Below are 15,581 nucleotides of genomic sequence, written 5' to 3'. Positions count from 1 at the left end.
TGACGTCATTCTTATATCAAAATCCGATCATTTTTTCTTCCTGTAAAACTAAATGTCACGCGTGCTTACGTAAGTTAGCACCAAACAATTTCAACCAATCAATCTGCAACATTTAGCCACAGAGCACCAAGAATGCTCGGTCAGTACTGCGCTGTGGAGAACGTCTGTCTACGCCCACTTCTCAACGATCAAATCAAATCCCTCTAATGATATGTCCCGCCTGCACGTCCTGTTTCACTCGGAAATACGTCACGATACGGAAGCTCGATACTCTTGAAATGCTGTTTCAGCTCAACTTTAACACTTATTTTTGGTAGTGACATTTGACATTTGACCTTTGTCATCATGGTAATGATCATGCAACAATTGAGCACTTTATGTATGACATTCACTCAATTCATTCAATTAAAGCCTCTCTGCACAATAATAGTCAGAAAAGACTAAATAGCATGACATGTCTAGCCCGTGCCCTAGACCCAACATGAATCCACCATGAGCAGTACTTACCAACATTAGGCAACAGTGGTGAGAAAAACTTCCTCTTAACAGGCAGAAACCTCGAGCAAGAACCAGGCTCATGTAGAACAGCCACCTGCCTCGACTGGATGGTCCGAAAAATTGGACAGAGAGAGTGTAGATGATAGAAGTTCAAAACTTTGTAGGACCCAGGATGGAACCCTGTGGTACACCACAGCTAAAGACAAGCTTCAGAGGAGCAATGATGCCTCATCGAAGAGCTTATTTTGAACAACTCTTTTGTTGATAAACTAACATGTTATGGCTCACTCAGGTCAAGCTGAACTAAAATAGAACATTCAAGAGCTAAAAGAGGAGTGTTTGCAACTCGAGGAACTCAGCGTACGCGCCACGTTGAGAGATCATTACAGAGGGTTTTATTTTTATCTCATACTTAAGATAGATATGACCCTAATGACAAAGATATATGGTCACCCTGTTTTAAACATTTGCAGCATCCCTTTTTAAAGAAATCAACAATTTGTATGTTTATGAAATGTATGATACCCGACAGAAATATTGTGCAAACATTGGAGATCAAATAAAGTTCAGGCCTACTGTTAATCTACCGACTTAATAGAGTATAATATGAACTTTATATTGGTTATATGAGGGGAAATTTAGCATAAAGTATCATATGGTTACTTCAAACGTAAGTAATTATCTTGAGACTAACTTTTTAGAACAAAACATATTGAAAAGGTTTCTATAAACTCACAGCATCACATTTATAAAGATCTTAATAATAGCTCAGATAGTGAAATGCATTCTTTATTTTGGCTTTTACAGTGGATTCAAACAAAAACCGAGACCTGCTCGGGAGAGAACAGTCCCCTCTGCAGCACCGGACTGTTTGAAGAGCTCCTGGTCTGTGTGCGTGGGTAAAATCTGTTGTAGCCAAAGGTATGGAGGCATGAATGACATGTGTTGTTGGCCCCTCCTCTCCTGCTGCTGTGGTGCGCTGCTGAGTTGAAGCGCAACAGCCCGGAGAGCGCAGCAACGACTTCACCGCTGCAACTTTGGTGAGTTGGATAAGCTCTGATTGTATAAAGAAATCAGGCACGGAGAGGGTTTTTGTGCTGGTTGTGTTTTAACGCTTAAAGCTGCGTGTGTGTGCGTGTGTGTGTAAGCAAGAGGGTTGTGTGTGGCGGTGCGGTGGGACTACTTTATCTCTCCTCTCTCTGTGTCTCCGGGTAGATGACAGGGTTTTTTGGAGCCGTCGATGAGCGCGTTTGAAGTGCCTTGCTGGTGAAGACAAGGGAGTCGAGTCTCGACCTGCGGTTCCCCCTCTGCCAGACGGATCAAAATGAAGTTCCTGTAAGCTACTTCTCCTCCTAAATTCACGCTCAAAATTAATTTTTCAGAGTTAGTTTTCGGCTCTGCAGGCAGCCGCAGAGCTGGTCGCGGCTGTGTGGAGCTACTTTAGCCCAGCTCCGGCGCAGTTTACCTGCCGGATAATCGCTGGAAACAAACACACTAACGGAATGTTTATTTGTCCCGCAGGATTTGTGTGATAGCAGTCGTCTTGGCTGTGAGATCTGCGCACGGAGTAAGTCCCATTTGTTTACTATTACACTCCTTCAGGTGAAGTGGCTCCTCTCGGTTTATTTAGAGAGCAAGCTGAATGAAGCCGAATCTGCGTCTTAGTGAATTGCGACTGTGTAATTGCTGGAGACTTTTCATGAATCTGTTGCAAACACCTGCCCCAAAGTGACTGAATCTGCGTAAAGCCTCTTTCAAAGTTACAATTTAACACAACAGTTTCCGTTTGTTACATTAATTATACGTTTAAAGTGGCTTTCATGTGCATGCAGTGCACTGCAGAGACGTGCACCCTGCGCAGGTCTCCTATCTTGCATTTATTCCTCCACGCGTCACCCTGTGGGTGTCTTCAGCCTGACACACATCTCTGAATATTTTTTAATCACTCCACAAAAGTTTGGGCACACTTCTGTCATTGTTTTCTGCTACTTCATTTATTGTCATTTACGAAAAACTCAGGTGTAAGTTGGATGTAAAGCTGCGGCATACATCCTCAGCTGTGTGAAGAGTTTGTTTTACAGCTGCACTCTGAAGTTTGCATTTATATGTAGCCTGAGGGACCGAAAAAAGCAGTTCATATTTGAGTGTGCCCGCTCAGAGTCATTTGCAAGTCAAACCCCGCCCACTGATGAATATGTAGGTTAAGGAGATTATTAGGGAAACATGCCTATTACAAGCCACACCTTTAGGCTTACAAGACTTCCTGCTGCCAAGGACTTTTATATTTACTTACACTGTATCTGGATAATGGTTGAAAAAACAAAGTTGGCTGAAATTGAAAATGAGAAACTAAGAAAAGGGGGTCAAAACCCTTTAAAAAAAAGCTACGTGACTTAGCAATGGTCAATGAAAAAAGTGTTTTAAATGCTACACTACATTCAAGGGGAAAGAATAGAGTGAGGTTCAGCAACAAGAAGGTTGAATAAAACTTTATTGAGACACAGACAGGGTCAGGTTAAGTTGTGAGGTGAAGGGTCAGTACAGCCACTACCTCCTGAATTAGAATAAGAAAGAGGGCTGGTGCTGTTTGATGGCGTCACTCAGACTGACAGCGGTCAACAGCTTCTTTCTTGGTAGCTTTTCGAGGCTGTTAGTTGAGGAAAATCAAAAAAAAAGCAACAGAATTCACCTTAATTCTGTGGTGTAAGTGCCAAACTTTGTCACTGAACTATAGGTAACCAAATCAGCCTTGCTCTATGACAGGAAATGATAGTACGATCACCGTCAGCTGCGATAGAGACGCTGAGCGGGGAACATTAAAGCGAAAAAGCTTCCTGCGTCTCAATAGGACTCAGCTGACGGAGCTGCATTGACTTTGAATTGACTCCTCCGCCCACTTCCCACCTCCCCGTTGTATTGTGTTGTATACTGTGTGTGGGTGTCTGGGTGGCTGAGTGGATCGATGCAAGTGTGTGGGTTTGAGTGACTGACAGATTTGAGTTCATTGGGTGGTCTTGGCTGGTGTAAGTGGGTCTTTGAGTGGGTATTGCTGATGCAGCAAAGAGTTAGTTTGTGCTCCTATCTCAATAAAAATGTGAGGTTTAGTGGCTTTTTGTGCTACTGATAGCAGAGGGAAAGGCCATTATCAGGTGTCAATAGCCTCATAAGATAAGAGCTGCCATTGCACACTTGTTTCACAGCCTGCAAATATGTTTTTCGAAATGTATTTGCTGTTGGAAACCATTCCACTTTTGCCCTTCTTAAACTACACTAGCATGGGAAACCTCTGAAAATATATCTTTCACAGGATTTCAGATGATTCTTAGTATGGCAACCATTTTGTCGGTACTCAGCACTTGTGTTTTCAAACTTGTGTTGCAACACAAATGAAAACCTGTGTTGTTTTATTTTTTTGGAGCAAAACTGTTAATTTTTTTGTTTAGCTTGGTAGCTAGCTAAACGTAGTATCTGTTGGCTATTGCTTACTGTCTAGTTAGCATGACTTCAGGAAGCTAGCTTTGGTGTGAGCATTGGTGCAAGTATTGTTTTGCTTGCTAGCTTGTGAATTTGCTAGCTAGCCCTAGTTTTGATGCTAACAGTTTGTTCAAGCTAACTGATTTGACTTTTAAGCTAATGTACTTGGTGCAGTGCCACCAACAGTTTAATACACAAACATGGGTTTTTCGACACATTAACCTACAGTAAATTGGGAAATATTTATATATTTTGGAGTAGTTAGCATCATCAAACCCAAACCTACTTCTAAGATGTTTAACCTAGCTCACATTTTCTAGCCTGGTTGTTATGTGTAGTGATTATTTTTTACGTTTCCCACTCAGGTTTTTAAAAAAAAAAAAGATGTTTCACTGAACATACAGAGTTTGAGACAGTCTCTAGGGGCTGCTTCCAAAAGTCTGCAAGGGCTGACACAGCTGTTGGCACAGGGAAAACATCACACACCAGTGAGGAAGAATGGTGAGGAGGAGAGGGGTCGAGGCATGACGGGAAGGAGAGGAGGGAGTGGTTGGTTGGTGCGAGTGATTCTCTTCTACCTGGACAGAAATGAACTCTTTGTGTTTGTTCTGACCCAGTTGGAATGCATGATGGATGACTTGTACACATTTGTTCAAACTGTGTAATCTCTGATGACAAACGAGGGTTTTAAGAACAAGTTTGGCACTCTTGGATATGTTGTATGGGCGGAGTTCATGGCAGACATTGACATTTTTGCAAATCAAGGCTTGACTGATGCTTTTGAGATCTCTTCTGGCAGGTAGACATCAACAAGTTCAGCCCTAAACTGTTTTTGCAAGTTTAATCACTTAAATACAAGTCAAGCGAAATTAATGCCGACATGTTGTGTACAGGATTCACTGTAGAGATGAAACCAATGGTTATTTCAACAGGTCCTCGTACCGAAGCAACAGAGTAGGTCAGTTGTAACAGTTACCAAAACTGTATGTTTGGGTTGAGGGAACTCTACGAAATTGGCACACGATGTCCAGTGAGGCTGCTCTGATGCTCTCTGCTAAGTTGATGACTGTCAGTCAAGTTGGTGCAACCGTGGTGAGGTTTTGTGACAACCTGCACTGGTGCCGCCTGAGACGTCTTGGTGAGCTTGGACATATAAATGGACTCATGTTTTCACTTCCTCTGCCTGTGAAAAATCAGATTTTTCAAAACATAATTACATAGCTAAAACATATGACTTATGTAAGCTGAGCTGGGCTCTGGACTGAATAATTAAAGGAACAATGGGGAGGTGGGACAGGGGGATCATAGTATAACAATGACAACGGCCTCCATGGTGGATGACTGACTACCATTAGTGACGGACAATGGCATCGTCAATTGGCCCAAACCAATTCTCCAGCGAGTACCAGCAACATGGGTACCGAAAAAACAAGGGAACACCTGATTGTGAAACTGTCACGGTTACGGAACTTACGTGATGTACGTGACATAACTTCAACAAGCCCAAAACAGCAAATGTTGGACATACCGGCAAAAGTGTTTTATAGACTTGCATGTCCAGTAGAAGCTACCGTTTTATTGTCACATTTTCCCTTGCCTTGGTGGGAAGAATACAAATTCCTATTCCACGGTCAAGATAGCGATAATGAATGTACAAACTTTGCTTGGACTTTAAAAACTTTTTAGACTGGTTGCAGTTTGGTTCGGATTAGGCACCCAAAGGAAAGGATCATGGACTGGGTTGAATACCTACGTCAGTTACATCAGCAAAGCTACGCACGTGATTTACCTTACTTACGTGACCCTAACCCCAAGTTGTGTTGACTTTGGTTTAACATGGGACACAGATCTTCGGTGGGATTTTCCTGACCCAACCAACCACATTGACCTCTTCCCTACGAGATTTTCCCGTTCTTTTTTTTCCCTGCTTTACCCCCTTCTGAGACTGCACCTGCATACCTACGATAGTGACACTGACAGGTATCCTTTATTGGACGAGCGGGTCTTTTACACACCTTGTTGGGATGGTGGAAAATTTCTGCTTGAAAAACACTTGTGTGATCTTATTAAGCAACCTTTATGCATCTGTGGAATACTTAAGACTACTGAAGATGCAAAGCTTGATAACTTTCTTGTTTCCTTAATGTAGTCAGTTTGTTTTACAGTCTGTAAGTGTTGAAGATAAATTGACGTTATAAAGCTGTTGAGAGGCAATCTGACAAATGGTGTAGGGACACTCATTCACTCCCCCTCTCCTCTCCCTCCATAGCCCCCCCCCCCCCGCCCTCCCTGTCTCTGTTGAATTCCTCCAGAGCTTGGCAGGACTTGTCAGGCTGTCTCCCGCTCCCTGCAGGTGCTATAGGCTGGAACATTCCAGAAACACTAAGTGAGGCAACTGATCACTGCTTGATTTGTGGTTGTTAGACCCTCCCCAACTCGACCGAGTCCCCCACCTCCTCCTTCCTTTCCATTCTGCCCTCCTCCCCCTTCCCTTACCCGATCATTATTACCCCCTCACACCCTTCTTTCCTATCACTTTTTGCCCTCATTGCTTCCACAAGTCAGGCGATCCATTAAGAGTTGATTTGTGGTTTGAGTTGTGAGTGGTCGTCCCCACACCTGCTTCAACTCTTTATCTCTTTCTTTCTCTAGATCTGAAACAATTTGAAGTTTTAGGATAAATAGTTTAAGACAATTTTCAAGCAATATGGCCAACAATTTTTGGTTCCAGTTGCTAAAAAGTGAGCATTTGCTGCTGATCTTTGGGATAAACCATTGAAATCTAAATACATTCAAGGTTTGGACTGTTTGCGAGTGCCACATGGGGCTTAAAATTCGCCAAATGTTTTTCTGCTGTATAGTCCAACTATTAATAGATTCATCAAGACAAAAAGTCTGCAAGTTGAGGGGTAATGAAACTTTGAAGAGTTGACATCGTGTTTTATGTTTTTTTTGATGTGTAAGAGAAGGTGACAAGCATGGAAACCACACAATTGTAGAGCAGAGAACCCATCAAACCTAATCAAACATGATTTATGACTTTACCCCTGGGTTAAACATATTTCAGCGTATACATCCAGTTTGTTCCTGTATGATTAGAAGAGGCAGTGCTGTAGTTTACATTCCCCAAAGGCTTTCGCCTGAAAACGCATCTGATGATTCGGGTCAGGATGAGATTAGTCAAAAAGTTCTGAAGATGTTTTGAAATGTGATAGTCAAAGAGGCGAGTGGTAAATCCGGACAGAGAAAAAGAGTGTGTGTGATGTGACCGGTCATGCTGCTCTGTCTCGGTTTGTGGTCCATGTCGTCGGTCAGGAGGAGTCAGGATGCAGATGGCTGTGTCTTGCATCATTTTATGCCTCCTTTTTCTTATTCATTCATCTTTTTTGTTACTTTGTGAACCTCTCTTTCCCGCTCACTCTTCTGCCAAAAACCCAATTTCAAAGCTGAAATAACTCTTCCTGCCCTACACGTTCACCTTACTTTTCCCTCTCAGTAGTTTCCTCAGAGGAATGTTAAAATACTTTAGAGTAAGTGCATTAGGAAACCTATAAACCACATATAGCAGGTTTAGAGCAGCGTTGAAAAGCCCCTGCTATAACTCTTCTCCCGCCCACCGTTAACGCTCTGCAACCTGTGCGGTGCTTACATGCATTCATGCATGTTTTCTCCTTCCCATAAAATCGTATGTCTCTGTGTTTGCTCGTGCAGGTGGGATCAAGGCCTTTTTTAAACTGGGAAAAACCCTCAGTAAAGCTATTTAAGAGAACAGACTTTCTTGCTAATTAATGTCACAGTAGTGTTAACATGTAAAGTTAATGTGGAGTCAATGCAGACCAAAGCAAACATCAAGTCTTTGAGAATCTGAACTATAAAGAATACAGTTGGTATAAACACGTCATTATAATCATTAAAATCTTTTTTTGGTGCATTTTTAAGTAATGAATATAAAAACCAGTATGGAAACATACAAACATATGATAAACTTCCTCAACTATACCAAGTTTTTTGGATGAGAGCTGAAATGTCTTAAAGAACTTCAACCAAGCCCAGTTGCCTTTTGGATTAAGCTTCAAAATCGCCACTATTGATTCATCTGTGAAATGACAGGAAATACTAATTATTTTGTCCAACCAACAGTCGAAAACTATATAAACCAGAGAAAAGTAGCAACATTGTAACATTTGGGAAGCTCAAACTTTCTTGCTTCAGTGACAAAGCGACCAAACGATGACCCAAATATCAGTCATTGTAAGTTGATTGACCTATCAGTTTGTTCCCTAATTATTTCAGCAATATAAATTGGGATTCCCATTCACATACATCGTCTGTATTTGAATCAAAATAAAGTGTTGGTGTAGTTGAAGTTTTATTCATTTAAAAGTATTGATTACTGTGTAGATGTATGAGTCTACTATCAACCTTTCTCTCACTTTATTGGCAGCTGGAAAAAGTTTTGTTTTATACGTGACTCTTTGGAGATACAAATGACTCAGTGATTGACTATGAACTTTGTGATATTTATTTAGGATACACAGAAGCTTGCATGGGCCAGGTCTATAACTGAGGAATGTTATCCAATTTGCGCGATGCTGTAGTCCTAATAAGAGTCCTAATAAGACTTTCCAAAGATAACAGAGGGAGAGGTGTGTTGGCGTAACTGTTGACAGACGCTGCCTTGTGTCCTCTGGTTACCTTTTCTTCATGTTTGTCTTTTACTTGGTAACAGTGTTTGAATCCACCCAAAAACCCCCGTGTCATTCTTTAGCATCCATCCATCTTTCAATGCATGCCTTCCAACAAACACTGCGTGGAAGTCTTTCTAGTAATGTTTCCAGGTATGGTTAGAAGGCTTGGAAAGTCTGTTATCTTTGGTGAGGATGTGCGGGGGCTTGTTTGGAAACTATTGATAAGGTCTGATAAAAGCTGGATTTGTCATGGGCTTTTCATCGTTCTGTGTTGCAATCAGACTTTATTTGTGTGCATGAGGCAGTGTTAAAGGTCGTTATCAGATCTCTGATTTGAAATTTTGTGAGTTTTGGCAGCTGGTACAGTCTGGCAATTTTGGCAAACCATCGAATTCATTGGTTTGTGTTGAGATTGAAGAGACAATTCGAAGGTTGTGGCAACAAATGGCAGGACAGGACAATGAAACAGTAACATGTCACCACATCAACCCCCTCCATCTGCCGAGCCTTGGCACAGCCACTTTCACATATCACGTCCTCCTCCTTTCCTTTTCACGAAGCACACGCTGTCAGTTTGTCCCCCGATTGGTCGCGGTGAACTCCCGAGGTCAGAGGTCGTCCGAGCACAAAGGCAGCAGGGGCTCGCGTCCGCGGCGATGGCTTAACATTCCATCACCCGCTCTCCAGATTTGTTTATCACACTTTGTCTTTTGCTTTTCTGCCTCTCATGAAAGGAAGACGAGCAAAAACACCACGGATAGAAAGGGGAGTGAAGGAAGGGGGGGTTATTCTATCTATCTTCAAGCCCCCGGGGCTGTGTTTGTGAAGGTCTTTAGGCTTGTCAGAGAGGAGCTGAGGTGGGGCAGTGTTTGGCAGGCTGGATGCTCGGTGGGAGTGCTGTCTTAGCTTGTTCGACGTGCCCGGTCCCTTCTCCTTAATGCCATCGCTCCCCTCGGGGCTGTTTGCACTTCAGACGGATTAGACCTCCAATCTACTTCTCCCCATTTGTTGGGTTTTCTCTTCAGTCTGTCTTTCACTCTTCCTTTTCTTGCTTCATTTTGTTTATCTTGTACCATTCAAACCCCCCATTCACTGCTCCTTTCTTTACTTTTCATGTGACGCCTCAATGTCGACCCTTTTCCTCCCCAAAGGCCCTTTATCTCTTTATTAGATTTTGGCAAATCTGGCAACGTAAAGATGCAACAGTGTAGATTGCAGGGTTGGGTATTGGTCAGATTTTTGTAGTATAGTGGTACCGGTATCTGGAATTAAGTACTGTTACCTAATGGTCCCTTCCTTCCGTCTTTCAACCAATTTTTCACCCCCAACAGCCCTGTCTCTAGCAGCTATTTGCAGCTAAAATTCGATTGAACACTACCGGTTGGCACCAAACAATAAACAGTAACCAACTAGCTGGTGAACATAAAGGAGCATTTAGCAGCTAAAGAAACAGATATTTCTCGAAGCAGTGGTGGAGACCAGAAACAGAACAAAAAGAAGCGTGATTATTACACCTACATTTGTTGGACAGGAACACATCTCCTAAATGGATTATAATGTTGCTCCTTGTCTGCTTGATGTAACAGTTTTTTTTTTGGTTCAAGTTTCATCAACATTTTCTACCCACATCCTACAGACATCTTTGATTCCTGATGTTTAATTTAAACCCGAAACGATGGAAACTTAACCCCCAACAGGGACTTTTTTGGTTTGTTTTGGAGCCAGGAAGCCTGACAGGTTCAATTCCCGCCTCGCTTTGATGCTCCATTTTCCCCGCTCGCAACATCATTACTTTGGCATTAGACACCAACATCAGTCCTTTAAGTCAAACATTTTTCCTCCTCACTGCAATTATCATATGCATGCCTGTGCAGAGGGAACACATCTTCCTTTGTTTGGCAGTTTACTGTGGTGGTCTGAGCCGACCCCCGTGTAAGGACAAGGTCTGAGTATGTGTGTTTGAGCTGCTTTCTAATTACCAATAATGCTCTTTAATCGAGGCGTTAATTACATATGTGAGTCCACATTAATGTACTGTGGTTGGTAATAAAGGTGCAGGTGCACATTTGGGCCCATTTTGTAGCAATTTGACACATGTGGCTGGCAGCTAATGTCAACCAAACCAAAACCAATGTGTACACAGCGCTAATATCCTGTTTAAGTTTACCTTTAGCATGGCGGTGTTAGCTGTAACTCATTGTGAAGGGGAAAAACTCGGCTAAAGGGCCCTTTCTCTGTTCCTGAAGAGACCCTGACATGTTTTGTCTTTATTTTCTTTCCCTTAATTGTACAGAAAATGCCAACTACCATTTTAAGCTAGTTAGCGTTTTTTATTAGCAATGCAACTTAAATTTTTTATTCAGTATTAAAAACACTTTCCCTCAGTTATTCACTGTTGACATTGGGGCAAGTTGGTGTATCCATGGATACCATACCTGTGGTGAGGTACAACCAGCAGCCGCAGCCCACTGATGTCCCGGTCCGATAGGAACACTATCATTGGCACATCAGATGTGTCAGTTATTGTGTACTATTACCTCCACACTGTGTCTCTGCCTGTCCCTGTAATTAAGGATACCTCCGCTCTGTTTTTCCACCTCTTTGTCTCACACTCCTTCCCCGTGCCAGCAGGCTAATCCAGGTAACAACCTCAGCCAAACCTCCTTCTACCCCCCCACTCCCTCCTTTCTCTGCTCTCAGCGTCTTACAAATGACATAACTTTGGTACATAGGGTACCGTCTTTTATTGGATGTTTTGCCAACGATACCAGCTTGTCTGTGTTCGTCTCGCTTCCCCTTTTGTCATAACTTCACTGAGGCGGCTGCCAAAGTCAGTGATGCCACTGCTTTGAGGAAAACACGGCCTCTGGCTATGGAAGTGCCACAACTTATTGCTGTACAAGCAGACACATCTCTGAACGCAATAACTTGTAGATTTAATGCCTTAAAACACGTTTTTATAGAGCTGACTTGTCTGACCAACAGATATGTTGCTGCTTGTAAAATCCTGCTCTGTCATGAAGGTAATTGAGTATTCTCTCTGTTTTATGTACTGGTTTTGTAAGACTAGTCGACCATTGACTTCACTTTTAGAAATCACTTGAGCTTCATGCTTTAAATGTGCCGCCGATTAGTATCATACTTGGTCATGGAACAACAGGATACACTATACTGGAGGGACTTGGCCTGGTTATTCCCATGCATACACTCACTGAAAATACCAAATTAGTGAGCACGTTTCAACGTATTTTAAGAGAATCGCAGGGTGGTCAAGCCAAAAAGACACGGCTGTTTTTGCCTGAGTAGCCTCTGTCAATCAGCGTTGTCTTGCAACGGTCATAAATCTCCCCAATTTGTCTTCTAGGCCTGTCCAGAGGGGGAAAATACCACATCAGTCAGTCGTAATTTACTGTGCTTTGTAGCCGAGTGTGAAGCTATCACCCACGCCCTGCAGTTGAACCCCCACCAGCTCTATTCATCATCTGTGACAGCACTGACGAGGAGGCGGTCTTCACTTTTAGTTTTAGGCTTTCTTGATAGATTGTCTCGACAAATTGCTTATCAGTTATTATTTAATTGAATCAGTCTTGCAGCTTGTAAACTGTGAAAATCAGTGAACTCTGAAGACTTTAAGGTATTCATAAAGGAACTCCCAGAGCGATACAGAATCTTGTTTATGAGACACTGGCTGCTTTTAAAGGCCTCTGAGGAGGATATTTCAGGGCCTGGGTCACTCCGTCCTCTGGCACGAGACCATAAACCGGCCTTAGCTCGCTGCCTTGACCCGCAGCTGGCAGGACTCCCCCCTTACACGCAAACCCTGGCCCACTTCTCCCCTGCGCTTACTCAGGCCTCATACCTGGCTGTGCCTGTGTGAGCAGAAGTGTAAGACAACTGCTGGCAGGTGTAACACGAATGTCACGTGTAACAAAGAGCTTTTGTTTCAGGTTTCTGCGCTCATAGTCTCCTTATTTCGCTGTGGGATCAACGAGTTCAAAGGGATTTGTAAAAGATTCAAGTTAACGAACCAATTTCCACAGCTTTGTTTTATCTGTTTCGTCAGGGGAAGTTTTCATATCGCAGCTTTCAACAAAGAGAAAAAAGCTTTGGACTACATTTACCATAATTGAAACAGCCTTAAATTGAGCTAATGTGTCATTTAAGTTGTAAAAGCTGACGTCTGCAGTCGTATTCAGAGCTGCAAACACTCTCACCCTGTAGTTTTGCAGCCTTGAAAACATCCGTTTAACCAGTTAATAGAGGTCGACCTGCATAGTGCTCATTGTGGCACCGTGACTGAAGTGCCTCGCAGATTAGCACTACCTGGCACCGTTCCTTCAACTTCACCCTGAGCCTCGTGCTCTCTTAGCTTTAACCTCCATTCATTACGGAGAGAAGGGCCTCAGCCAGTCCTCTGGCTCCGTTCCCTGCTGCCCGCCGTGGCCCCAAAAGGCCGCTAATGAGGGGGGACAGATGATCATTGTGCTGACCTACACTGCAAAAACACTGCCACTTCCGGGGGGACTATTTAATCTTATATTCCTTATTATCATCTTTACTTGTGTTAGGAACTATTTCAACTACTTTGCATTATTAGAAGCGAAGACTTGCTGCTGTTCGGGGGTCCGTTTTTTTGCACTGTAAGCTAGCAGCGTCCTAAACTGGGGTCAGTGTGTTTGTCAACAGAGTGCAGTTGCCGCTCTTGTTCCTAAAATAGCTCAAAGGCTCACTCACATGCTGGCCGGAGAGCAGCTCCTAGTGTGTGTGTGTGTGTGTGTGTGTTTGGGCCAAGTGGAAGGGGGTGAGGGGAGGTTTCATTATTTCTCCGAGTGGTCAGTGTGCTGGCGAGTGTGTGTGTTTGAGTGGGAGAGAAAATAACACAAACATGCGACTTAAGAGGAAGTTTCTGAGTTTCTACGACGTCTTTATTTATGATTAAATATTACGATCTTTGTGTTTTATTTTATTTGAACTTATTTATATATCTTTTTCGGGGTTTATGTCTGCTTGCTTGTAGTTTTATTTCCTGCTATGTGACGTATTTGCTCTTGAAAGTAGATTTACTCCTGCTTAAATCTATGAAAGAAGAAAAGGGTAAGACAGGGTAACTCACGTTACGATACCGGATACATGTCCTGCGATAACGATAATATCGCGATAAACCGATTCTGCGATAAGAATGATACATAACGATATCTGATTAACGTATCTTTGGCCAGTTCATTTCCGTTCACGTTACCCTCATTCATGTCATAAGCGCCACCGTGACACTTAGAGAGCCATATATTTGTGAATTAAAATATCGATAATTGTATTGCACGAGTCAGGACGACGATATATTGCCAAACGATATTTTGTCCCACCCCTAATAATTAAATTCTTTATTATATGATTCATCGTTCAATCTAAAAATACTGAAGAGTTTTGTTGTTTTCTACGACCAACAGTCCAAAGTATTAAGTTACTGAACGACATCATAAAACAGACGACAGTAGAAAATACTAGTACCAGCGGGGAGTAGATTATCAAAAATCATACTTGCTAATTTAATTATTTGATGATTTTTTTCAGCTGTAATAAAGTGAATGTCACAAAGTTACAAGCAGACCAACACTGATGTGTACGAACAGCCCCAATGATCGAAGGTCAATTGTGTTGTGTAATGCAGCTTTAAGAATTTGCATGTAACACGCGACACTTTGCATACCTCCTGCGTCGACTAAATCTGTCACATCCTCCATGATCTCACATGATTCAGTGCTTCACTGTTGCAAATCTTTTGAACTGTATTAGCTGTTTGACATCGCTTACAGATTCATGACTTGGAGGCCAAACGTTGACGCTGACTGACACTGAGGTTCACACACAGATACACTCCATAACCCTCAAGGCCCAAAAAAAGTGAAGGCGATGGTGTGGTTGGTTTCTGTCTTCAGGGTAGAAGATGAACTGATACAAAGCTTTGAGTGGCTGAGAGTTTGAGTAATTGTGGGGCCTGCAGAAGCATGATGTTCAGGGTTTTCTTAAGTAAATAGGGGATCAATTTGCCCTACTTACCACTGGGCTTTGTAGCCCAACTCTTTGCATTTACCTTTGTCTTTGTTGCACCTGAAACTCTCCAAACAGTGACATCAGTACGGAGCGATAACTTCTGCATACAGTAGATTTACCCTTTCAGCCTGTGTAAGGAACGAGCAGGTTTGTGCAGTATTTTGTACACAGCGTAAGCTTATTAAGTGCGCCATCCAAAACATTACCCGCTCCTATATTGGAGCTCCTCACTGCCTACTCAACCTTTCAGCCATGCCTCAAACTTCCTTGAATAAGATAGAAGTGAAGTTCAACAAATGTCAGCCGGATAATTTGATCGTCAGTAACTCCCAAAACTAAATGTATGACTGTCAGAGAGTATCAGCAAGAGGTGGACGGGCCAAACACATTGGTTTATTCTATTGGTTGTGTTAAGGCACATAACTACTTGGTTAGGTCTAAGAAAAGATGATGGTTGTTAGAAAGTCGCATTTGGACTTAAGGTATGATTTTTTCCTAAAATGAGATCATTCCTCAGGTTAGATTTTCACCTGGAAAGAAGAGGTGTAACTTTTATGAAGTGTCCTTATGTCAGCAGCATCTTGACGTCCTTTCTTAGAACGTCACTTTCAACTCTCCTTGGTCTGATTTGGTGCGGCCTGCAGGCGAGCGACGCACCTTTTTTTTCCTCCTGGAATGTTCAGGCATTCCAGATCCCACCGGCATTCCGCGTGACATTTAGGATCTTGGAATCCGTGACAGACAGTGGGGGGACAGGTCTGGGCTTAGGACCCATCAGCCTGCGAGGGCTAATAGCTAATGAACCGTTGCCAGGGGCGACATGAACATTCCATGTCATCCCCATAGCTACTGCCCTCCCTCATTCACTCA

The 15,581-nt window shown here is 42.7% G+C and overlaps 1 protein-coding gene across 1 annotated transcript in view; it reads left to right on the top strand.

The window, feature by feature from the left end:
• Positions 1 to 1,737: 1,737 nt before the first annotated feature.
• Positions 1,738 to 15,581, top strand: part of col4a6 (collagen, type IV, alpha 6) — a 111,926-nt gene continuing 98,082 nt past the window's right edge. The window contains exons 1-2 of the mRNA XM_069672016.1: positions 1,738 to 1,833; positions 2,020 to 2,065. Coding sequence (XP_069528117.1) covers positions 1,823 to 1,833; positions 2,020 to 2,065 — 57 coding nt within the window. The 5' untranslated portion in view covers positions 1,738 to 1,822. The remainder of the gene's footprint in view (positions 1,834 to 2,019; positions 2,066 to 15,581) is intronic.

Source organism: Semicossyphus pulcher, unplaced genomic scaffold (genome assembly GCF_022749685.1).
Source record: "Semicossyphus pulcher isolate SPU_LCO1_2020_fin unplaced genomic scaffold, fSemPul1.0.p SCAF_21, whole genome shotgun sequence".
NCBI classification, from domain to species: Eukaryota; Metazoa; Chordata; class Actinopteri; order Labriformes; family Labridae; genus Semicossyphus; species Semicossyphus pulcher.
The sequence above is the reverse complement of the archived record's forward strand: the minus strand, read 5'-3'. Positions and strand labels throughout refer to the sequence as shown.